Raw genomic sequence first — 24,534 nt, 5'->3', positions numbered from 1 at the left:
TGTATACCTTCTCTTCCCATACATAAAAAATACACATTTTAAAGCAGACATTATTTTTAAAAATATATTTTAAAATCTAAGAAAAGGTTAAAATATACATGTGCTGTATATATATGAATATATTTTTAAAGCATTTAAAATGTATTTGTTCTATATATTAAAATAAAAAAATACATATTTCACCATTGATGAAAAACTTGAAAAACGTGTGAACATATAACACACACACACACATCCCCCATATATATATAGTTGGGGTTTATTTAAATATATTTCAAGTCGGTTATCATCATGATAAGTGGAAGGTAATGAATTAAACACTGATCACAGGAGCGCATTGATCTACTCCCAGTCTGATTGAAGCTCTTTCACAGATAAATCCGACTAATATCATGAAACCATGTCATGCAGGAAAGACTGATCTGGGAACAGCTAATATTTGCGCTTTGCCAATCATTGCAGTTAATTGATCTGCTGTCACAGTCGTGGCGCCTCGTGTCGAGATCCTTCTGGAAAGAGAAAATAATGGCCTTGAGGAGCGTTCCTGACACGGAGTGTTTGATTAAACGCATCAATAACGACGAACTTTCATCTGTTCCTCGTTACTCAGAGATAGAGCTTCGTTCGAGCCCAGTTCTTCAGTTTTTCAGTAGCACTGACTATAATTTCGTCATTTACAGTCACTTGATAAGAGAAGTCCGATCTGATCACTTCTTGTCAGAGTCGTTCGACCATATCGATCACGGTTAGTTTCAATTAGCAGCTGATTAGAGTCGAATAGAGATGCAAACCAAGTTGGAAACAGATAAAGATGTGTGACAGGAACACTTATCATCATCATTCACATTCACATCATCTCAAACAACTGCTGTGCTGACAGAACACACACACACACACACACACACGTCTTCAACAAGCGTTCAGGCTCACTCTTTCGTCTTTTGGGCCTAAAATATGATGACACTCCGAGGTTAGAACTTAAGATATGATTTTATTAGTAAAGCATGAACATCACAGCACATTGACACTGATTGTGGGATCTTCCCAGCTCACAAAAATATTCTGAGAACGCTTTATTAACGTGAAACGTTCAAAACATCCGCTTTTTAAAAAGGTTTTCTTGGAACGTTCCATTTGTATCATTTTCCAAACCCCGGGTGAATGTTACATTTGAATGAACGTTCTGAAGTGTAACATTTAAAAACCGCTTGACGACAATCCAGTTAAAACACATAATGTTTTTGAGCTAATGTTTTGTTCATAACTGTGAGAAAACGTTGCTAAAAAGTTTATTAAAACATTCGGTTTCTTGTCCAAACGCGTTTGTTCTTGTGCGTCTCAAGGCTTTGATTCTGGATCTGATTTATTGAATGTTGTCTCCATCTGCTGGATGCACTGTGTAACTCTACAAATAACTAGCCCTATCCACATGTTTGAATATAATAATAATAATAATAATAATAATGATCATTTATATTTTTTTATTATATATTATAACAATATGATTTTGAAAAAAATAGTGTTCAATAAAAATCAGTTTAATCAGCTACTGTCAGTTTTGTTAAACTATAAATACTATGTGTTGTTTATAGGCATGGAAAAAACGTATAAAATATTTGAATAGGCAAAAATCACAAATAATAAATAATAATTATTAATAAAGTTGCATGTACGTCGATTTGCGCAGAAATCTGGCACAGCAGTTAGTGATGGTAAATGATTGTGTATAATATATAATAATATTATATATAATTATATACTATACTATATTATTTTATATGTGTCCCTGCAGCACAGAAGTAGTCATCAGTAGCACAGGTGTATTTGTAGCAATAGACAACAATACATTATATGAGTCACAATAATACATTTCTCTTTTATGCCAAAAATCATTAGGATATTAAGATCATGTTTCATGAAGTAATTTATTACATTAACTACCGTAAATATATCAGAGCTTAATTTTTGATTAGTAATATGCATTGTTAAGAGCTTCATTTGAAAAACTTTAAAGATGATTTTCTCAATATTTAGATTTTTTTGCTCCCTCAGATTCCAGATTTTCAAATAGTTGTATCTCAGACAAATATTGTCCTCCGAACAAACCGCACATCAATGGAGAGATCATTTATTCATAAAATAAATAAATAAATTGACCTTATGAAAAAAACCCAGTATGTCAACAGTCGGCTGTGATTGGTCAATCCTGAAAAGCGTTGAGAAAAGTAACAGCTGTGTTCTCCGCTCTTGAACTCCACAACTGTAGTCTTTTAGCGAAACATAATACATAATTATTTTGATCTATAGTATGTATAGTAGAGTCTGTAGACAGATTAGAGATTCAGGTCACGAAAAGCGCTCATTTAGTTCTAATTTCTCGAGTTTAATTCCACGCGTGTGTTTCACTAATAAGTGTCCGCCCCCTGATCCTCGTCTCTGGTTGGTGAGAAACTAGTTCCGCCCTGTCACCATGTATCGTTCCGCACGGAGCCTGCAGCGCTTCAGCGCGGATCTGTGGAAGCTGTGTGCCGCACAGAGATCCAGCAGCCTCCGGAACATCTGCCCAGCGCCGGGGCTCCTGCTCAAGTCGCTCAGGATGGTAAAATCGTGCTGTTTTTGCGGTGTTTAGTGCGCTGTTAGCCGCATTGACGGGCCGGTGCATGACCTTTATGTGAAGCCCTCAGAAATCACACGCCTCTAGTATCATCATATATGTATTTCGTAACATTATGTGTGTGTATTTGCGTTTAAATACAGCTTGATTGTTTTTCTGAGGGGTAAAAGTGTGATTTACAGTGATTTAGAAACATAAGAATTGGGAAAGGGTCTACTTTTTTAAACCGATTATGCCTAAACATCATCTAAATACTGATGACTGCTTCTGTGCTGCAGGACACGTGTGTATCAGATTTGATGTGTGTTCTGTGGTTTCAGGCCAGTTCAGAGTCGTTCCGGATCGAGAGGGACACGTTCGGGGAGCTCAGAGTCCCTTCTGATAAATATTATGGAGCTCAGACGGTCAGATCAACCATGAACTTCAGGATCGGAGGAGTCACAGAGAGAATGCCCGTGAGAAACACACTCTTGACTCTCATTAATGTCTGATTATGATCTGTAACAGTGTGTAACGCTGAGAATAATTCCTCTTCCTGTAGATTCAGGTGATCAGAGCCTTCGGGATCCTGAAGAAAGCTGCTGCGGAAGTGAATAAAGATTACGGTTTGGACCCGAAGATCGCAGACGCCATCATTAAAGCAGCTGATGAGGTTTATTACACCCCTGGGCTGTTAGGGTGAACTGTATATCTGAGCTTGATGAGACTGAGACGCGCTGGTGTGTGTGTGTCTGCTGTGTGTTTCTGTGCCCAGGTGGCTGATGGGAAGCTGGATGATCACTTCCCGCTGGTGGTGTGGCAAACGGGATCCGGAACACAGACGAACATGAACGTCAACGAGGTGATCAGTAACCGAGCCATCGAGATCCTCGGAGGAACACTGGGCAGCAAACACCCTGTCCACCCCAACGACCACGTCAACAAGAGCCAGGTCACACACACACACACACACACACACACACACACACACAGAATGAATGAATTTTGCTTCATTACCTCCCTTAATACTAATAAATATTACATAAACACTCTTAATATCAAATTGTTTCTCATCATGACTCTTGCTCTGTATTTTCAAATTAAAAAAAAGTATTTGGTGTAAGAGCATTAACCCTTTTAGGAAACATGCATGCATCTGTCTCTGTGTTGTAGAGTGATCAGTGTTGTGTAGCGGTACTGACTCTCTCTCTCTGTGTGTGTGTGTGTGTGTGTGTGTGTGTTTCAGAGCTCTAATGACACGTTCCCCACCGCGATGCACATCGCCGCTGCTACAGAGGTGCACCAGGTTCTTCTGCCGGCTCTTCAGACGCTGCACGACGCTCTCGCTGCTAAAGCTGAGCAGTTCAGAGACATCATCAAGATCGGCCGCACACACACACAGGACGCCGTGCCGCTCTCGCTCGGACAGGTACAGCTGCACACACTAAACACACTTCAGACGGATCAGCTCTCAAATACTCCTCTAGAGACACACTGCAGTGGAACACACTCCAGATAAGAGTGTCTGACGAATACAGATCCGCTGACAAACGTGATCATACATGTCTCTGTGTGTGTGTGTGTGTGTGTGTGTGTGTGTGTGCAGGAGTTCGGTGGGTACGTGCAGCAGGTGAAGTACAGCATGGAGCGAGTGAAAGCGTCCATGTGTCGTGTGTATGAGCTGGCAGCGGGGGGGACTGCGGTGGGCACCGGACTCAACACACGCATCGGCTTCGCTGAGAAAGTAGCAGATAAAGTGGCTGCGCTCACAGGTAACACACACACACACACACACACACACACACACACAATGTAACACTCACAGGTTTAACAATCAGTGAAAAATGAGCTCTATACAAGTTAGGGCTGCAAAACTATTAGTCAAAAGAAATAGACAACAATACACTGTATGTGTAAAATTATACATTTCTCTTTTATGCCAAAAATCATTAGGATATTAAGTAAAGATCATGTTCCATGAAGATATTTTGTATATTTCCTACCATAAATATATAAAAACCTAATGTTCGATTAGTAATATGCATTGCTAAGAACTTCATCTGAACAACTTTAAAGATGATTTTCTCAATATTTAGATCATTTGTTATTCACATTAACACACACCTTCTGCTTCTGGTCCGCAGGTCTTCCGTTCGTCACAGCGGTGAATAAGTTCGAGGCTCTGGCGGCCCACGATGCACTGGTGGAGCTGAGCGGCTCTCTGAACACCGTCGCCGTCAGCATGATGAAGATCGCCAACGACATCCGCTTCCTGGGATCTGGCCCTCGCTCGGGTCTGGGAGAGCTGATGCTGCCCGAGAACGAGCCCGGCTCCAGCATCATGCCCGGTGAGTGACGCGCCCGTCGGCCAATCACAGCCTGAGGATCGGTCACGCACTGACCTGTGTGTGTGTGTGTGTGTGTGTGTGTGTGTGTCAGGGAAGGTGAACCCCACGCAGTGTGAGGCTATGACTATGGTAGCAGCTCAGGTGATGGGGAACCACGTGGCTGTTACTATCGGAGGAAGCAACGGACACTTTGAGCTCAACGTGTTCAAGCCCATGATCGTGAGTCTTCTGCTTTCAAGATATGATTTAATCAGTTCATGTGTTCCCTGGAGAAAAACCCAGCAGTAGTTTCTGTGTTCCAGATTAAGAACATGCTGAACTCTGCTCGGCTGCTGGGCGACGCTTCGGTCTCCTTCACCAATAACTGTGTGTCTGGGATCGAGGCTAATACAGAGAGGATCAACAAACTGATGAACGAGTCTCTGATGCTGGTCACAGCGCTGAACCCGCACATAGGTAACCACACAGAGAGCAGTAATACACCTGGGGTCAGTGTGTGTGTGGTCAGTCGCTCAGTCGTCTCTCGCTCTGTTTCAGGGTATGATAAAGCTGCCCTGATTGCAAAGACGGCGCACAAAGAGGGATCGACTCTGAAAGCCACGGCTGTGAAGCTGGGTTTACTGACGGAGGAGCAGTTTGAGCAGTGGGTGCGACCGCAGGACATGCTCGGACCCAAATAGAGCAGGACACGGAGTACAATAAAACACCCGCTTCATTCAAAAGCTTGGTCCTGAGCGTCTCTGCCACATGAAGGATGTGTGGTTTTGTCTGTTTACGTGTGTCTATTTAACCTTCTATAAGATACAGATATAAAAGAGAGTCTAGAATATTTTGTGAATATTTCTATCATCCAAACTATAAGTCCAATATCATCCTATTTTATTATTTCTGTCAATTATTAGATTTATTATTTTTTCGTGTGTGTGAATTTGAGACTGTTGTTATTTCCAACTAAAACTAAACGTTTTTTAAAATCATTTTCAGATTGAAATAAAGCTGAAATATCTTTTTCAAAAAACAGAAATGACAAACTGAATTAAAAAATGTTATCGATATAAAAACATTTTTTTTTAAAATAAAACTAAAAATTACTAAAACTGAAATTAAAATGAAAATATGTAAAAATAAAAATGGTTCAAAATAGTAAAAACATCTGAATGATAAAAAAAATATAAGGAAGTTTTACAATAATAATTTCCTTTTTTTTTTTTTTTCTACTTCAAAATGTAATGTTTCATTTAACGCTTCTTGCCACTTCATTGTAATTATTAGTGTAATTTATTAGAAATTTCTGAGTGATTTTCAAGACCTTTAAAAGTAAACACACCCTGAGAAATATTCACTGGAGTAAAAGAGTAACAACATGCCCCAGTGTCTCCCCTGCATATATATTTAAGACAACTATCATAAATCATCTGCTACTGATTTGTCACTAATAGAATGATGTTTTGTAAGCGACTGCAGGCGCTGATGAGCAGAGTTTGGACACAGACAGATATCCACTGACTTCTGCTAATGAGATTCAGTCATCTCTTAGAAAACTAAAGAACGTGACCTGGGATGATGCATGTTAATTAACATTACATCAATTTAAATTTGCTAGAATTAGTCAATTCTCATCTGTAATAATAATAATAGTGATACACTAAGCACGTAAACAAATTATAATCGACCAAAAAGAAAAGGAAAATACCTGGGCACAGCATGAGATCTAGACGCAGAAGACAAGTATGTAAATGAAAATGTGCACACGTTGATCCGAAAGTGTCGTCCAGTTACTCTAGACAGTTTGTTTCTTATTGACGCGTGAACTTTCCCTTTAAATAACGCGACGCGACGCGACGCGACGCGACGCTCCTTAAGTCCCGCGTGCTGTTAGAATCTGATGAAGAATTCACCATTTCTCCAGCAAATACTTTAAATGCGACAGAATGTTTTAATTAAAGGTGTACTGATCTTCTGAAGTACGAATTATATACTTTTATACTCTATAAATAACTCCATATCTGAATTTGTTTACAGCACCATTTTTTTAAATAGTCTGCCCATTTTGCTTACTGTCCTAACAAAATCCCGATTTTGAACATATTTTTTCCTTATACCATTTTTTTAATTGGACTTTGAATTTGGCACATGCAAGGACCCATAAAAAACAATGGTAGAGTAGTATAGAGTTCTCAAAATTGTCCTGATCTAGTGTAAAGATGGCGCAGTCATCATGGGTGTGTGAAATATCCCAAATGCCAAGTTCAGTGGTCCATAAAAAAGACTGAGAAAGTACCAATGCTGCAAAGGACCGATTGCTCTGCGTGCATTATCCCTTTTAAACCTTTTACAACCAGTTAACAATACCGGTAAACTTAAATGAAAAAATAAATAAATAAATAGATTTGCTTCATTAAATGTGAGCAGCGCCCTACACTGACCGCACTGAAGGAAGCGTCGCGTTATTTAAAGGAGACGTTCACGCGTCAGTAAGCGACGAACAGCGCGTGTCCAGCAGGTGGCGCTGTAATAAAGCGAGAATCTTTAGACTCTTAATTCGTTCATTATTAGTCCGTTAGTCCAGTACACAGTGCTGCAAGTATTATATATAAAAGCTTGCATTTGTAGTTTTAACAATAAACATGAAAATTAACACCATGAGGTTGATTATACAAACATATGAATCAAGTTTGAGATCGTGCAAGAAAAAAAAATTGATGAATTAGAAAGGAATTCAAGAAAGAAAGAGAGAAAGGGTGAGTAGAAATGTGCAAACTCCTGATCAGTCCTGATTCTACATTCACATTATAGAAACTGTTAAATGTTTAACATTTTAAAAAGAGGGATTCTTATGATTACATTTACTTTAATTCATTTATTCCACAAGACACAATAACTTGAAAACTAAAAAATGTAATAATGGTTTCTACTAATAAGAAAGAAAGGACAAGCAACACAACAGATGTGAAATTTTGTACTGAAATCATATTTTCGTGTAAAAGCATTGATATAAAAAAAATTGTAAATAAATTTCATGGTACATTTGATTCTCAATATTGCATATTTCACAGTGTTTTGTGATTGCTGCGTTTAAAAACTAAAAAACATTATGGTCCTATTTAGGATTTGTTTTCTTCTTGTTTGTAATCAAAACGTGTGTGTGTGTGAGTGTGTGTGTGTGTGTGTGAGAGAGAGAGAAAGAGAGAGAGAGATGTGTGTGTGTGTGTGTGTGTGAGAGAGAGAGAAAGAGAGAGAGAGAGATGTGTGTGTGTGTGTGTGTGTGTGTGAGAGAGAGAGAGAGAGAGAGAGAGAGAGATGTGTGAGTGTGTGTGTGTGTGAGAGAGAGAGAAAGAGAGAGAGAGGGGCATGATTTGTTTGCTGATCAGAGCCAATAGAAAGCTCTCAGTGTGATCAGATCCACATGCGAGTGACGGAGACAAGCCAGAAAGCAGAGTTCCAACACACACACACACACACACAGAGAGAGAGAGAGAGTGAGAGAGTCTCCTCCAGCAGAAAGCAGCATCAGTCTGAGGATCCTTCACACACAACAGAGAAGCTCTCGTCTGCTCCGTCCATGGGTCGGTGTTCCTGGACTCTGGATCTGCTCCGTCTCTGACCACACTCGTCCAGGTGAGGCTCTGTTAGGGGTGTGAGAGGGTGTGATGAGGGTGTGAGGAGGGTGTGAGGTCTGCGCTGGAGGGTTTGATCCGATTAGGGCTGTTTCTGCGGGTCGGTGAGCGCTCGAGCCGGCACTGAGCACAAGAGGATTTATGGAGCTTTCATTCACACACTCCATTCTTCACAAATATACTCCGCTATGAAGCACAACCACACACAACTAGCCATATACTGATTAACCAGCTGAGGGTTGACAGTTTTGAGACCTTTATCATCAGTAATAACCAGCTTGACTAACAGACTAGATGGATAAGGATAATCCTTTTTTTTTGTTGTGTAAATCAAGTTATAACTTTTTTATGTTTAAAATATATATATATTTTAATCAGTTGATTATTTTCTATAGTATTAATCTCAAAAATATTATTTATTCCTCATTTGTGGAACATTTTATTTCTTTTATAGGTGCACATTAATTTTTTGATATTTAAACATTTTAAATAGTATCAAAATTAGAAAATAAAAAGTTCCTTTAATGTTTGTATAAATTAAGAGAAAAGTGTTTTTAGAACATATGCTTAATTTGTTTAAAATATATTTTTTAACTATTATAACTTTGGTTTCAGAAGATTCAAAAGTAACCTTTCCATAATGTTTACAAAACGATCAAACGGAATGTTAATGTTTGTACAACTAAGAAAAAACGTTTTGAAAAATGTAAAAGTGCTTCATCTTTAAAAGAAGTGTTTTTAATCAGAAGTTGAGTTTCCACACCATGAAATGTTCTCAATCTGTTAGCACAAAAACATTTACATAACGTTCAAACAAGGTTTCAGGAAAACGTTCATGTAACAAGTTTTAAATGTTACTATTGTTTCAGAAGGTTCAGAAAACATTCAAAAGTAACATTGCCATGACGTTTGCTAAATTATAAAAACGGAATGTTTACTCAACATTTTAAGAGCCAAGAAAAACAAACATTCTTAAGCGTTTAAAGTTTAAACTGATTCTTTTTAATACGTTTCAATTCTACAGTTAAATGTTCCCCACTTATGCTTATGCATACAAAAGTGCAACATCCTTATATTTATTTGTTACCCCTCCATCCTAGTACATCCCTGCATCTTTTTCAATCCTATCCCATTATCATTTATAGCACAATTGTTTATACACTTATTTATTTGGCTACATTTTTTTTTTTTTTTTTTTTTTTGTCTGTGTGTTGTTGTCTCTGTGTACTGGAAGCTTATGTCACTAAAACAAATTCCTTGTATGCGCAAACATACTTGGCAATAAAGCTCTTTCTGATTCTGATTCTGATTCTGATTCAGTGCATCTCATTGAGTCTCACTGAAGTCCATGTGGAAAGCTGTGTAGCACTTCAAGTGAGTTCTAAAGTGAATTAGCTGACCGCTGCAGAGAGACAGATGGACACGAGGTCTGATAGTGTCCGGAGCAGATCAGAGTTCATGGAGTTACTAGAGATGAAGGCTTTGAAATCAAGCTGTGAATTCAGATTCCTGTGCGTCTGTCTGACGTTTGTCTCGTGTCTCGCACACAGACACACACAGACACACACACACACACACACACACACACACACACACACACACACACACACATCAGTGTGAGCTCTAGTAACGGTGTGGAATCAGATCAATGGAGTCTCTTTCTGAATACTTGTGTGCTTTCTGATGGATCTGCACATACATTAGAATAGTTACACTGACGGAAACAAAGCTTTCCAGCTGCTGGTAATTACACGTGTGTGTGTGTGTGTGTGTGTGTGTGTGTGTGTGTGTTGGGTGACAGGAGTGCACTGCGGTTGATGTGGGCGTCTGGACTGGACATTAGCGGTGTTTGGAAAGCTCTGCTCGTCTGTGACGGACTGTTTGAGAACCGAGACTGTGCTGTTTATCATGTTTAGCAGCAGCATTCAAAAGTATTAAAAATGTTAATTGGAATAACAAAATATTTTTCCATGTAGTTAAATGACACCAGTTATAGACTCATTAGTGACCAAATGGTGTATTTTTATGTTTCATACTTTTCAGCATTTTCAATCTTTAGTGTGACTCATCTGATCAGAATCAGTCAGAACTCTGTTTTATCCATGTCTTGATGTATATCTATGATTATATATCTATTATGGCAGGCTTTCTTCACTCTTGGAAGAAAAGGTCTTGTACAGAACCCCAGTGAACCTTTTTTCTAAGCGTGTGATTGGCTGTTTTTTGTGTCACTTCCTGTGACCCCTCCCATCTTTCTTGACCTTAAACTAAGGTCACGACCTTTCCTTTCCCCTCAAACAGTTTTTAGTAAGGGAGCGAAACTTTGCCAAAGCTTTTAGATTGACACATCATTTATTGTTTTACGATGTTTTACTAATGTTTTTAAGAGATATAACCATGTCAGCGATGTAAGGAGTCCCAAATACACCTTTTGTAAAAGATTTTATAAAATTTTCAGAGAAATATTTAAGTTGTTTTGTCTCAGAAATTGAAACTTTGAGCAATCATGAGTTTAAACATTCCACTAATTCCGATGGGGTTTATAATGATAATTATCTGATTATATGCTCTTACACATTTCATACAATGATATATTAAAAAAGATTTATCATCAAAAATAAATAATAAATTATATTATAAATATAATATATATATATATATATAAAATAATAAATTATATATATATATATATATATATATATATATATATATATATAGCATTATACTTATTTTGGGCGTGGTTGATGTAAAAGAGTTAAATCTAGTAAAAAAAGGGTTACACTTGAATCTTTGAAGTTTGATATTCACTCATCAATGATAAGTTGCTGATCTAACACAATATGGGTTTTAGTTATGACCTTTAATGAAGTATCTAACAGTTCTTTGAGTCTAAACAGAGCTGGGATGTGATAAAATGACAGATTATGAATGCATTATGGGGGTTTAATAACTTGTCACAGAAAGAGAGAGACAAGAATGTCCTCTTATACGAGAGCTGCTTCTTACCAGTGCTGGAAAACTCACAATGAGCATCTTTTCACAAATGAGTTGTTTTTATTCACATATTCTCCATTAAAGACCTTCTAATGAAGTATCTAAATGAACTGTAAGACGGAGTGAGTTCAGGTTGTGGGGTTCAAACTCAGAATCCAGAATCTGGTTCATCATCTTCACACAGACACGAGTTCATCAGCCAGGAGGAGGAGACTCGAACCAAAGCCGTCGCTCCTGCTGATTTAGAATCGAGAAGAGGAAAAACTCAAACTGGAAGGTTCAACCTTGACGCTCTCTGGAGAGAAAGCGAGGAGCTTTGATTCATGACAAAGAGCCGCTTTGTAAATATTTGGTTTATGGGAATGAATCACTCAGATTTGTTTTTCCTTCCGGCGATGCCACATCTGTGCTAAAGATGTCCGGCGTGATTGACACATCGCTCGCTCTCGTCCCTGAGCCGTGAGCGTTCAGCCTGCCGCCCAGACATAGTGACAAACTAAAGTTAATCTGTGACTTCCTGTCTTCACAGGAAACAAAGTGGAGAGAACTGTAGGCTCATAAAACACAGTCTCTGTGATCAGGACGACGTGACTCCACACATTAGGCCTGAAACACTCGATCTTCTAATGCAGCTGCGCAAGAACACGCTCAACTCAAACACATCTGCCCTTCTCTCACTGAAGTGAAAGACTGTTTCTGAAGTGTACCTGTATCTGTCTACACAGAAATACAAACAGAACGAAAGAAACCCAGACAGACAGACAGATAGACGGATGATGTTTGTCTCTTGTGGTTTTTCACACAGAGATGGAGATTTAACGGCAGGAACGAGAGAAATCCAGTTCTTGTGGTTTTAGTTAAGAAAACAAGTGTGTGTGTGAATGTGAGAGAGTGTGTGTGAGAGAGTGTGTGTGTGTGTGTGTGTGTGAGTGTGGAGCTGGAGACGTATCACACAAACACAGGAACAAAAGAGCAAACATATTCCTGGAGGAGATGTTGTAGTCACAGGTGTGTGGAATGATTCAACAAAAACTAATCAAAACAAACAAAACGTTAAATACATGAACACAACTCTGACTTACCAATTTATTTTAATTTCATTTTTAAATAGTATTATGCATTGCTAAGAACTTAATTTGGACAACTTCAAAGATGATTTTCTCAATATTTAGATGTTTTTGCTCCATCAGATTCCAGATTTTCAAATAGTTGTATCTCAGACAAATATTGTCCTCCGAACAAACCACACATCAATGAGAGATCATTTTATTTTATTTCCATTTAAAATCATTTTATTTGTATTTTTACTTCTGTGTTGATGTGTGTGTTCCAGGATGAGCTGTAAGGTGGCGCTGTGGCTGCTGTTCACCGGTCTGCTGTGTCTCGCCTCCGCCGGCCGTAAGACCCGACCGCAGGGATCCATCCCATCACCCTACAAGACCAGCTCCAACACCTCCGACCGGCGCGCACGCAAACAGGAAGTGCTGGCCTCCAGCCAGGAAGCTCTGGTGGTGACCGAGCGCAAGTACCTGAAGAGCGACTGGTGCAAGACGCAGCCGCTGCGGCAGACGGTCAGTCAGGAGGGATGCAGGAGCCGCACAGTCATCAACCGCTTCTGCTACGGCCAGTGCAACTCCTTCTACATCCCTCGGCACGTCAGGAAAGAGCAGGAGTCCTTCCAGTCCTGTGCCTTCTGCAGACCGCAGCGCTTCACCAGCCTCACCGTGGAGCTCCAGTGCCCTGACCTGCAGCCGGACGTCCGCTACCGCAAGATCCAGCGCGTCAAGCAGTGTCGCTGCATGTCCGTCAGCGTGTCCGAGTCTGGGAAACAGTGAGATCCTGACCACGCTTCACTGGAAACATCTGCTGCTACTCTGAGCTGAGAGACTGCAAGGCTTCAGCACATCATCTTCAGACTGTCCTGATGGACACCGGTCACTGTCAGTCACCACTGGTCACTATTGGTCACAAAAGGTCTTCATTGGTCACTATCAGTCATCGTTATACACTATTGGTCCCCATTGGTCACTGTTGGTCTCCATCCATTACTGTTGGTCAATATGATCGTCATCATTGGACACTATTGGTTACTACTGGTCTCCATCGGACTATTAGTCACGACTGGTCTCCATCGGACACTATCGGTCACCACTGGTCACTGTCAGTCATCATTGGTCACCAAGGTCGTTATCGGTCAATAGAGAGTGTGTGGAATCTGAATGAGGTGCGAGAGAAGACTCTACGCTGAACTCTAGAGCTTCTGACCCCTGTGTGATGGTCACTGATAGTTAACACCAAACATGCATAACTAGACTGATTATAGAGATTCTATAGAAATATGGTACAGCAAAAGTATATATATATGTAGAGAAACAACTTAAGTCTATATTAAAACTATTGAGTTCTATCCTCGTCTTCTGTTTTTTCAGGGGTTCAGTCTGGTTTATCTAAAGCTGACATGGAAAGATGTGGTTTAATGCGGTTGGTTTTTAACCCTTGGTTAGCTGTTATTTTGCAGTAGAGTTTGATTTGCAGCATTTACACATTATTATGTTTGAGATGTTCAGTGATCAGTTCAACGCAGATCCAATGCACATCTGCAGATTTGTGAGGAAAACAAGTGAATGATAACTGTAACAAAGTTTAATCGCTGTAATTCAGAATTAAGAGAAAAAAGTCATTAATTCGCTTTTAATTTAGATCTCGTAATTCTGACTTTTTCACTGAATTGTGAGTTTAAATCTGACAATTTTGAGATTATATCCTGCAAAATGGAGGAAAAAAGTCAAAATTGTGTACTTGTGAGAAAAGGTCAGAAATCTTCTTATTTAAAAAAAAAGTTGCAATTACCTTTATTAATTTTTTTTCATGGTAGAAACAAAGAAACAATTCCAAAATGTAAACTCAGAATTGAGAGATAAGTCAATTAAGATATCAACTCAGAATTCAGCCTTTTTGTTGCAATTCTGAATTTACATCTCGCAATGGACTTTTCTCTGAATTGAAAATGTTTGTCTTCTTGCATGCAAATGTCCTTTTTCTTGGAATTGAGAAAATTGTGAGATATAAAATGTAGAACTGTGAGATATTTTGCAATTACCTTTATTTATTATTTTTTGTTCTGGTCACAGAAACAGGCTTCCATAATATAACCATTACCTTCAAAGCGAATTTGCAGAATGTAACTTAAGTGCACTTACAATAAACAATGTTATCGTCCGTCTGTGTGGACGCTAATATCAACCTTTTTCCTACGAGCATTATTTCCATTATCTGGAAGAGTGATGGATATATAAAAAAAAAAAAGGAAAAAAAGTGCCCTTTCCCTCAGTTTGACATAAATTGTATTTCCTGCTTCAGAAACCTTGCAGTAAACACTGGGATTAGAAGTGAGAAAGGGGTAGAAAATGTCATCGTAAAACATCCACATAAAAAGCAAACCAGGAAAGAGATGTGAATGAGTATCTGGGAAGGAAAAAACAAGAGATTCTTAAGCATTCCAGTGAATTATTTATGGTATATGTTCATTTAATCAGAACAATAGACCATGGGAATGCATTATATGTTGCCTTTTCCATATTGTTAATCTTATTGTTTGAAATTAAGTCATTTTGAGTGGAGATTTTTGGCATAAACGTCCCTTTAACACAGTAAAATGTGTTAAACTGAGCTGAGAGTCCTGAATTCTTTTAAGCGTCTGAATAATAACCAAAAAAAATTACCAAAATGCTTGATGCATTTCAATTCAATCTTGAAGTGATTCATAAAATAAAACAACATCCCATGGTGAATATGTAAGTAAATCTCCAATCGTGTGAAATAAATTAAAATGTCAGAATTTATTAATCCCTTTATTTTACATATATTACACTCTTCTCAAAACGTTCAGATACAAACAGTTATTGCACATGGAGCGTCCATCCACACCTCTGATACACACATGCTAAAAACTAACCAATGCTACATAAAGATGTTAATATTTAAATCAACAAAAAAAAACATCCTCTTAAATACATCGAGTGAATGTGTAGATGCAGCAAAACCAGAAAACAATCTTGCATAATTTCACAAAAGCACTGAGTAGATTCCTGAACATTCGCCGCTGTCTGATCTGATTCATACGCTACATACTGGAGTGTCTCTTTCAGGTCCTGTAGGACTGGAGTGTGTTTTGAACATGTTAAACGAGCTGATGACTAGAGCTCTTAACTGCACTAACTAGTGTTGGTTTAAAAGCATGTGACGGTGCCGATGTTTAAAATAAAGACGCATCAGAAATCCATGTTCTTGCTTTCTTAAAAATAAAACAACCTTGTTTTGATTATAATGCTTCAGTCCTCCAGTATGTACGGTCATATGTAACGTCTGATATGTTCATTCATCAAGACACAGGATATGACATCACATTCAGATGGTGGATCACTTCCTGTGTGGTACGGCAGATGGCAGAGTAACACTGAAGATGCTGCGAGAGCGATTTACAGATGAAATGTCATAAGAGTCTGTCCACATCTGCCTCAGATCTTCATGCCCAACTTTGCTTTCTGAGAGGAAATAAAGAGGCTCATTTAATGAAAGTTTAATCTCATGATGCTTTCAATCCATTCAGCCCTCATAATCTCAATTATGGAAACGGGCTTCCATAGTTACTTATAAATTATAACACTGCATTTAAAAAATATTTCCATGCATGTGGCAGAAGCTTTTATCCAAAGTGACTTTGATCAGTTCACGCATTCTCTGGAAATCAAAATGATCCGTCATTGCAAGCTTATGATCTACTGTATGAGCTAGAGGAATATAGAATAGGAATATCTCAGTAACTCACTCAACTGACATTCATGGAGTCTTTCATGGGCATCATTCAGTGATAACATCATCTAGGCTAATTGTTATTCAGCTTCTCAAACAAACCTTACAGGTTTCCATATGCATAATGAATTAATAACTCCAACTAATGTAAGTATAAACAACTTGTCTGCAATTACCTAAAGCGATATATACTATATTGAAAAATAGCAACTGACTGATTTTTTTATATTGCTCTAATCATAATTTTAACTATAAGGCATGATGATTTTAAGATATTATAAACATTAAAAACATGATTTTCAGTTAGGCTTTTTTGAAACCATGCAAATTGTAAATATAACGGCTTACGATTCCAGATGCGTGTTTGGGTTTGACGCTGTATGTGGCTTTTTCTTTGACCTGTCGGAAACACTCCTCCGCCGTCTTCAGCCTGAGAAACAACATGAAGAGAGAGAGAGGAACAGAGTTACTGACCCAGACATCCACATCATACTCTAACAACATAATACTCAACATCATACTCCACAACATACCCCACAACACATCAAAACATATTCTACAACATACTCTACATCATACTCTACATCATACCCCACAACATACCCCACATCATACTCCACAGCATACTCCAAAACATACTCCGCAACATACCCCGCAGCATCCTCCACATCATACTCCACAGAATCCTCCACACCATACTCCACACCATACTCCACAGCATACTCCAAAACATACTCCACAACATACTCCGCAACATACTCCACAACATACTCCACAACATACTCCACAGAATCCTCCACACCATACTCCACACCATACTCCACAGCATACTCCAAAACATACTCCACAACATACTCCACAACATACTCCACGCCATACTCCACGCCATACTCCACATCATACTCCAAAACATACTCCAGAACATACTCCACAGCATACTCCAAAACATACTCCACAACATACTCCACAACATACTCCACAACATACTCCACGCCATACTCCACGCCATACTCCACATCATACTCCAAAACATATTCCAGAACATACTCCACAGCATCCTCCACAGCATCCTCCACATCATACTCCACAACATACTCCACGCCATACTCCACGCCATACTCCACATCATACTCCAAAACATACTCCAGAACATACTCCACAGCATACTCCACAGCATACCCCACAGCATCCTCCACAGCATACTTCACAACATACCACCCCCCAAAACAAATGATATAGGCAATATAAAAAATTTAAAAAAGACAAACACAAACTACTAAAACCTTAAAAAGTAAATTGAATACTTAAAATACATTTTACAAAAAAAAAACGAACTAAAACTTTATTTAAAAAAACTGTAGACCATATTAAAATAAAAAAACACTGTTACCTAAAATAACCAAACTAATTAAAAACTAAAACTTAATTAAAACTACATAATATTAAAAGAAACCCAATTAAAATGACTAAAATACAAGACTATTTAAACTTTAAAATAATATTAAAATAACAAACTAAAAACTAAAACTACTACATAGACAATAACAAATAATAACTGACAAAAACAGACAAAAGTAAACTTAAAACAAACGACTCCAACATTGAAAAAAAAAGAAAAAGAAAAAAAGCTCCAATGGAACATCAATGATACTAAAACGACTCTGGTATGATGTGACGTGTCTTGAGTTTGTCTATAGTGAGTTGAGTTAAGGTTTAACAGCAGCTTCAGGAGGAAGTGAATGTGACCCGCAGGGTCCAGATACACACCAAAAACCGCTCTAATCCCCGTCACGGGCACAAACTGTACCAGTTACTCACAATCCCACACACACACACACAACCAGAAGATCTTTCTCTAACACACACACACACACACACACACACACACACACAGACACAGCACCAGGGGTTTAAGTCTCATTTGACTGAGTGGCACATGCATACACAATGAATGAATGATTCATTTATATTATGCATCACATTACATTATGTCATTGTAATAATTATCTTAGCTTATATGGTCATAAATGCAACCCTTATCGTACAGCTCTAATCTGATCGATATGACTATAAATCATTAAGATATAAAGATATTAGAAACATTACGGTCTTCTGTAAAGACTAGTTGACATGTCGCTCTTCAGTGGTCCATCTGACCAGACAGGAGACAGCTCTTCCTCGTTAACTTTAACTAGTCCTGACAGATCTCTACACTGCTTAATCTGAGCATTCGGAAGTGAAGATCAGCCACGCTCTGTGATGAAGCGGCGCAGGAGCGGGTTCGTTTAGCACACGTCTCTCTTCTTTGGGTCATGTGTGTGGACAGACGCCAGCAGCTTCTTCTCCATGACCCTCAGACCAGTGAATGAGACACAAACACCATAATTGGCCATGCTTAGAGTCAGAATGAATCCACTGATGCTCCAGTGTGATAATTATTAGCAATTATTTTTTTTAATGAATTGAATTAAAATGAATTAAAATTAAATGAATTAAATGATGATCAGAAATGACACAAAAGCAGTGAAACGCAGATGAAGCGATGACCTTGAGATCTGAAGCTCATAAAACATGACGGATTCAGAGTTTGGAGTAAAGAGTGTTGTGTCTCGACCCGCTGGAACAGAAGAGCAAGCAAACAGACGGCACAGACGGTGTTGTGATGTATCTGGCTGCTGAGAGCGCCTGACATGTTTACAGGAAGTAGAATTATGGACAGAGAGATGCTCCCACTGAAGATCAGTAGCAGCTACTTTCAACAGCAGAGCGGAAAACATCCTGAAAGATACGAGCAGGACCCGTGTGTGTGAGCCAGTGCTGAGAGGATGAGGATGAGGAAGGAGAGGAAGAGGGTCTGGATCAGAACACTGCCTTCACTACCAAATATGGTGGTGCTGCGGCGCAGAGAGAGAGAGAGAGAGAGAGAGAGAGAGAGAGAGAGAGAGACAGAGAGATTTTGAGTTTTTTTTTTAAGTTTTTGAATTTTTTGTATTTTTGTTTTGTGCAAACCCGATTCCAAAAAAGTTGGGACAGGTAGCAATAAGAGGCCAGAAAAGATAAATGTACATATAAGGAACAGCTGGTCAGTTGGCAACATGATTGGGTATAAAAAGAGCCTCTCAGAGTGGCAGTGTCAATCAGAAGTCAAGATGGGCACAGGATCACCAATTCAATGCAGCGGTGAAAAATAGTGGAGCAATATCAGAAAGGAGTTTCTCAGAGAAAAATTGCAAAGAGTTTGAAGTTATCATCATCTACAGTGCATAATATCATCCAAAGATTCAGAGGATCTGGAACAATCTCTGTGCGTAAGGGTCAAGGCCAGAAAACCATACTGTGTATATTTATTATGTGTAATACAAACAGATGCATGCATACATTTAAGAAAAAAAATGTATATCTTAAATATATGATATAATTTATATGAATATAAATATTTTCTAAATATATGCTGTGTGTGTGTACTTACATGTAATATACACAGTACACACACATATATTATGTAAACAAATGTTTTTATTTTGGATGGGATTAATGGTGATTAATCGTTCGATGGCACTAGTTTTTTTCCATTCCACCGCAGGATCTCATGCTATCAGAGCAGAACAGTAGTTGGCATTGCTGGGTTCAGGCGAGACGGGGTTAAAGACACAAACACATGTGTGAGAGGAAACAAAGCGGCTCCGCGTCAGACCAATCTGTCTCTCTCGGCTCCAGACGGAGCTCGGGGCCGACTCTGTTCCCGCCAACAGACGACAAGCATTCATGACAAATTAGGGGCCGAGCGACAGAAAGAGAGGCTTCTGTGGGCTTTTAGGTGCCACTGGAGGAGAAAGGCAAACACTTCAGCAGCAGATCGTCTGATTACGGCTCCAGCGCATCCGTCTCTGGGAACTCATCTATCAGATGTGTAAAGTGGCTCTCGGCCCTCAGATAAAGCTGTTTAGTGTGCCATCGCTGCAGGTGCGAGTGCTGAAAGACACGCATGATTGTGTACAGCGCATATCAAGCACAAACTGCAAACATTTAGAGTCACTCTCAGTAATATAGCATTGTTTTAAAGAGATTCTCTGCTGCTTTAACTCCAGTGGCACATACTTTTTGACTTCAAAAAATGCATAGTTTTGAATAAGGGAACAAACCTTTGCAAATGCTTAAGATGCTCAAAATACAAATTTATTTCAGATTAAAAAAATATATATATATTTTAGTTTCAAACCATTTTCGTGATGACCATTTTGACTCGAGTATGGAGCACCATAAGTGTCAACAACACGTTTTGTTAAATTATCTATGAAGTTATATTAGTGTCAAAATTTTTTTTGTAAAATCTAAAATCTTTCCCCATTTCTCACACACTTTTGGAACTGAATTTTGTTGATGTCGTCTATTGATAAACCATCTGAAAGTGAAAGTTTATGCGAATGAAATTAATTTTATTTTGATGTTTTTTAGAAATAAATATACAAGTTTCATGAATAAAGACAGTTTTTCATTCCAATAAGGTTCATGCAGATAATTCTCAGATTACAATAAAAAAAATATAGATTTTTTGCATATTTGTTTTTTTGTGTGTGGTTCATTTGCAATTAGAAATTTCCAAGAATTCTTATTTTTAATTCCAAAAAAGTAGCAATAATACTTTAACATTTAAAACTTTGATTTTTTTAATTATTATTATTTTTAAAATGCATTTTATTGATAAAAAAGTGAAAGTTACGACTGTTAACCCTACGACTTTTAAAAAAAGGGTCCAAACAGACCTGGAGTGTGGAAATAGTAGGAAGATTCTGAATGCACTGTAAGGGTTAATGTCTGATTCAGGCTCAGTGTTTTGCGGTGATATTAAAGAGCACAGCAATCACTCGCGAGTCTTTTTTTCCAGCACTGATTTACATAGTTTTATAGGGTCCAATTAAAAAGGCTGTTTGTAATCGAGGACGTGACATCACACACTGTTGTGAAAGACGAGGCCTGTTTGTACATCTGGAGGAAGAAGAGCTGGACTGTGTTTCTTATTATACAGTGTGTATTGAGTATCATGAGCGATCTGGAGGCCAGAGGCCGTGTGCTTGACGAATCACAATTGCATGAAATTTCATTCATATTATGGAGCAGATATCACCATCATCCATGTACCGTTCCGATCCACCAAGATTGGTCGTGAAATGCTGCGTATTTAGGCGACTCACCACGCATTAGAACAGATCACTTACAGGGTATATACTGTATTGCTTTAATTAATTAATAAATGAGAAACAATTGATGCTTTTAACCCTCATAATGCATAATCTGTCCTAGAGTTGTTATTTTATAAAACCTTATTGTATTTGATCAGAAACTTATTGATGAGTGAACATGAAGAACCTTCATAGTTTTGAACATTACTGTTATTACTGCATTTAGCACTTTTATTAGTGATTAACACATTGAGAAATTCTTTGAAATTGTAAATTAAACATGAAACAAGAAAAAAAATGATTGTATAAAATTTTTTTTTAATCATTAAATGTAAATAAAAATATAATCTGAGAATAACCAGTATTAACCCAATTGGAACAAATAGAAATTAATGAAATGACTGTTCAAAAACAGTCAAAATGAATGAAACTGACATTTATTTCTAACACAACAAATATTTGCTTTCAAACTAAATAAATTCAATTTACTTGCATAAAATTCCACTTTCAGATGAAAAAGGATTTATTTTTCATGCTGCACTGCTTTGTCAAAAAAACACATATCCTATCATGTCTTACAACAAAACTCTTAGCTAAAACTAAACTGTTGAGGAAAGGAAAGCTTAAATATAATTTATAAAAGCTTCCCGACATAATATAACTTAATGGATAAGTAGAAGTATTTTTGACAGTAAATGACCAAAATGTGCAACTTTTTTATAATATAAAAAATAATTGTAAAAAAGATTGAAAATAAATGAAATAATTTTTTTTTTGAGGGTCTTAAATCATTTGCAAATTTTTGTTTCCTTATTAAAAACTAGGCATTTTTTTTTTTGAATGAATCACTTCTGGGTCAAAACGGACCCGAGTGCACTTTGGGAGTTAATAAAAGCATATTTTTTCTTATTTCAGTGTTAATTAAAAGAACACAACTCACAGTCCATGTTCTGTTTTGAAACACACAGGCAGCGTTGTAACTCTCTTCTGAATCAGTGCTTCTCCAGCATTTCGTCTCGCGCTCCGGAGGCCAGGGGCCACGCGCCTGATGGATGGGAATTGCCTGAAATTGCTAACAAATTAGGGAGCAGAAATCAGCATCATCCGTGTGCCGTTCCCACATGCGGAGAGCAAAGGAAATATAATAAAAGAGCCAGAGCTAAAAGGCTGTAATCTGCATCTGAGAGGCGAGCGGTGCTTCAGAAGAAACCCGATCCGAGCGCAGTGTTTCAGGACAGATGTAGAGATACACGGCCCTCATGAATTATGTAAAAGCGTCTCCAGCGATGGGCTGAAGGGGATCGCTTGTGTTTGCTGACTCTGTTATCACGATGCAGCATCGCTCCACTGGAAGCTAACGGGTTTTCTTTTCATTAGTGGGGTTAAACATTCAGACAGGGTTGATTTGACGCACTCTCACTTTTAGAGTGAATCTTAATGTGGCTGATATAATCTAATATTAAACACATGGCACACGTTATGGGAGAGTTCCAGAAAGGCCCCAAACATTCATACAGCACACAGATGAACTGGTTTCGGACCGTCGTTTTGTACGTTGGTTTCCAGTAATGATTATCTAAACATTCTTACGGTAAATCAAGATACATGCACGTGAAATGCTAAATATCTTCCATTGGGGTCAGAACAGTAAATCTGCTTTCTCTTTGGATTCATTTGATTTTTCTGATATTAGTTCATGCTTTAATCATAAACGCACTTCAGTTTGATCGGTTTCTCGGAAAACAAGACTTCTTATCTCATGTCATCGTGCATCTCCAGTAAATGCATCTCGAGTTATGAATGTTTAGATGAAAAGCCAGATAAATTCAGTCTTTTATCAGCTTGTTTTCTTTTAATCAGCGCAGGTTTTGTGAGCTGATTGATCGTGGGACTCATTGATCTCAGCTTAAGCATATTGCCAAAATTATCCACAAATAATGCTTCATTCACTCATGACCTCAGATCATTGACCTCATTTCCAAATTACATACAAAACCTGTGCTAACAGAGAGAAAACAAGCTGACAAAAAAGACTGAATCCAAGAAAACAGTATAATAGAGAAAGAAAAAAAACATGCATTTTTTTAGCATTTTAATTCAATTTGATTTCTATTTCACACACACACACACACACACACACAAACACACACACACACACACTCTCTCTCTCTCTCTCTCTCTCTTTCTCACACACACACACACACACACACTCTCTCTCTCTTTCTCACACACACAGACACACACACACACTCTCTCTCTCTCACACACACACACACACTCTCTCTCTCTCTCTTTCTCACACACAAAGACACACACACACACTCTCTCTCTCTCTCACACACACATACACACACTCACACTCTCTCTCTCTCTCTCTCTCACACACACACACACACACACACACACAGACACACATACACACACACACACACACACACACACACTCTCTTGCTCTCTCTCTTTCTCTCTCACACACACGCACTCACACACTCTCTCTCTCTCTCTCTCTCTCTCACACACACACACACACACACACACACACACTACTCCGGGAGATTCATTGGCGTGTGGGGGCATCTAATTCCAGGAATGCTGTTGAATCCACTTCTCCGTGTCAGAACAAAGCTTTGCTCATCACTCACTGGATCTGTAACACATTTATCCCCGACGGAGCGTCTGAAGCAGATCTGAGAGCAGAACGCAGCCGTCCCATGATGCACCTGTGTCCAGCGCTCAGGTATCTGAGGTGAAGCCGCATTAAATCACGCAGCTGCCAGGATCTCACCGCGCTTCTACACACACGACGCTCAGAAACAGCCATCCATGTTTTCACAACACTTCCGATCGGAGCGCTTCATTAATCAGCTCAGAAAGAAAGAGCCCAGGCTGGGTTACATGATTACATCTCTTATTATAAAATGCTTTTGTTTCATTACTAAAACTTCCTTTTTTTTCAGAAATATTCTTTGTAAATCACTTTTTGCATCAAA

At 38.4% G+C, this 24,534-nt stretch overlaps 3 protein-coding genes across 3 annotated transcripts in view; 2 read left to right on the top strand and 1 right to left on the bottom strand.

The window, feature by feature from the left end:
- Positions 1-2,427: 2,427 nt before the first annotated feature.
- LOC113111359 (fumarate hydratase, mitochondrial-like) lies at positions 2,428-5,663 on the top strand. Its single transcript, XM_026275984.1, has 10 exons — positions 2,428-2,599; positions 2,935-3,069; positions 3,156-3,266; positions 3,369-3,545; positions 3,840-4,022; positions 4,200-4,365; positions 4,738-4,941; positions 5,033-5,160; positions 5,244-5,397; positions 5,479-5,663. The coding sequence occupies exons 1-10, from the start codon at positions 2,471-2,473 to the stop codon at positions 5,619-5,621; spliced, it is 1,530 nt and encodes a 509-aa protein (XP_026131769.1). The 5' UTR covers positions 2,428-2,470; the 3' UTR covers positions 5,622-5,663.
- Positions 5,664-8,285: 2,622 nt separating this feature from the next.
- Positions 8,286-13,905, top strand: LOC113111358 (gremlin-2-like). Its single transcript, XM_026275983.1, has 2 exons — positions 8,286-8,559; positions 12,886-13,905. The coding sequence occupies exon 2, from the start codon at positions 12,887-12,889 to the stop codon at positions 13,385-13,387; it is 501 nt and encodes a 166-aa protein (XP_026131768.1). The 5' UTR covers positions 8,286-8,559; position 12,886; the 3' UTR covers positions 13,388-13,905.
- A 1,474-nt stretch (positions 13,906-15,379) lies between these two features.
- The window catches only part of LOC113112135 (formin-2-like), a 33,845-nt gene continuing 24,690 nt past the window's right edge, over positions 15,380-24,534 (bottom strand). Inside the window, exons 20-21 of the mRNA XM_026277592.1 lie at positions 16,713-16,794; positions 15,380-16,096 (exon numbers count right to left, since the gene is read on the bottom strand). Of these exons, the coding sequence (XP_026133377.1) occupies positions 16,070-16,096; positions 16,713-16,794 (109 nt within the window). The 3' untranslated portion in view covers positions 15,380-16,069. The remainder of the gene's footprint in view (positions 16,097-16,712; positions 16,795-24,534) is intronic.

The sequence above is a fragment of the Carassius auratus genome, chromosome 12 (genome assembly GCF_003368295.1).
Source record: "Carassius auratus strain Wakin chromosome 12, ASM336829v1, whole genome shotgun sequence".
NCBI classification, from domain to species: domain Eukaryota; kingdom Metazoa; phylum Chordata; class Actinopteri; order Cypriniformes; family Cyprinidae; genus Carassius; species Carassius auratus.
The sequence above is the reverse complement of the archived record's forward strand: the minus strand, read 5'-3'. Positions and strand labels throughout refer to the sequence as shown.

Bases quoted from the DNA above. Each gene is read 5' to 3' on its own strand.
- LOC113111358 (XM_026275983.1), top strand. From the start codon at position 12,887: ATGAGCTGTAAGGTGGCGCTGTGGCTGCTGTTCACCGGTCTGCTGTGT.
- LOC113111359 (XM_026275984.1), top strand. From the start codon at position 2,471: ATGTATCGTTCCGCACGGAGCCTGCAGCGCTTCAGCGCGGATCTGTGG. The intron at 3,267-3,368 runs GTTTATTACACC...TTCTGTGCCCAG, and splicing joins TCATTAAAGCAGCTGATGAG to GTGGCTGATGGGAAGCTGGA. The intron at 4,366-4,737 runs GTAACACACACA...TCTGGTCCGCAG, and splicing joins TAAAGTGGCTGCGCTCACAG to GTCTTCCGTTCGTCACAGCG.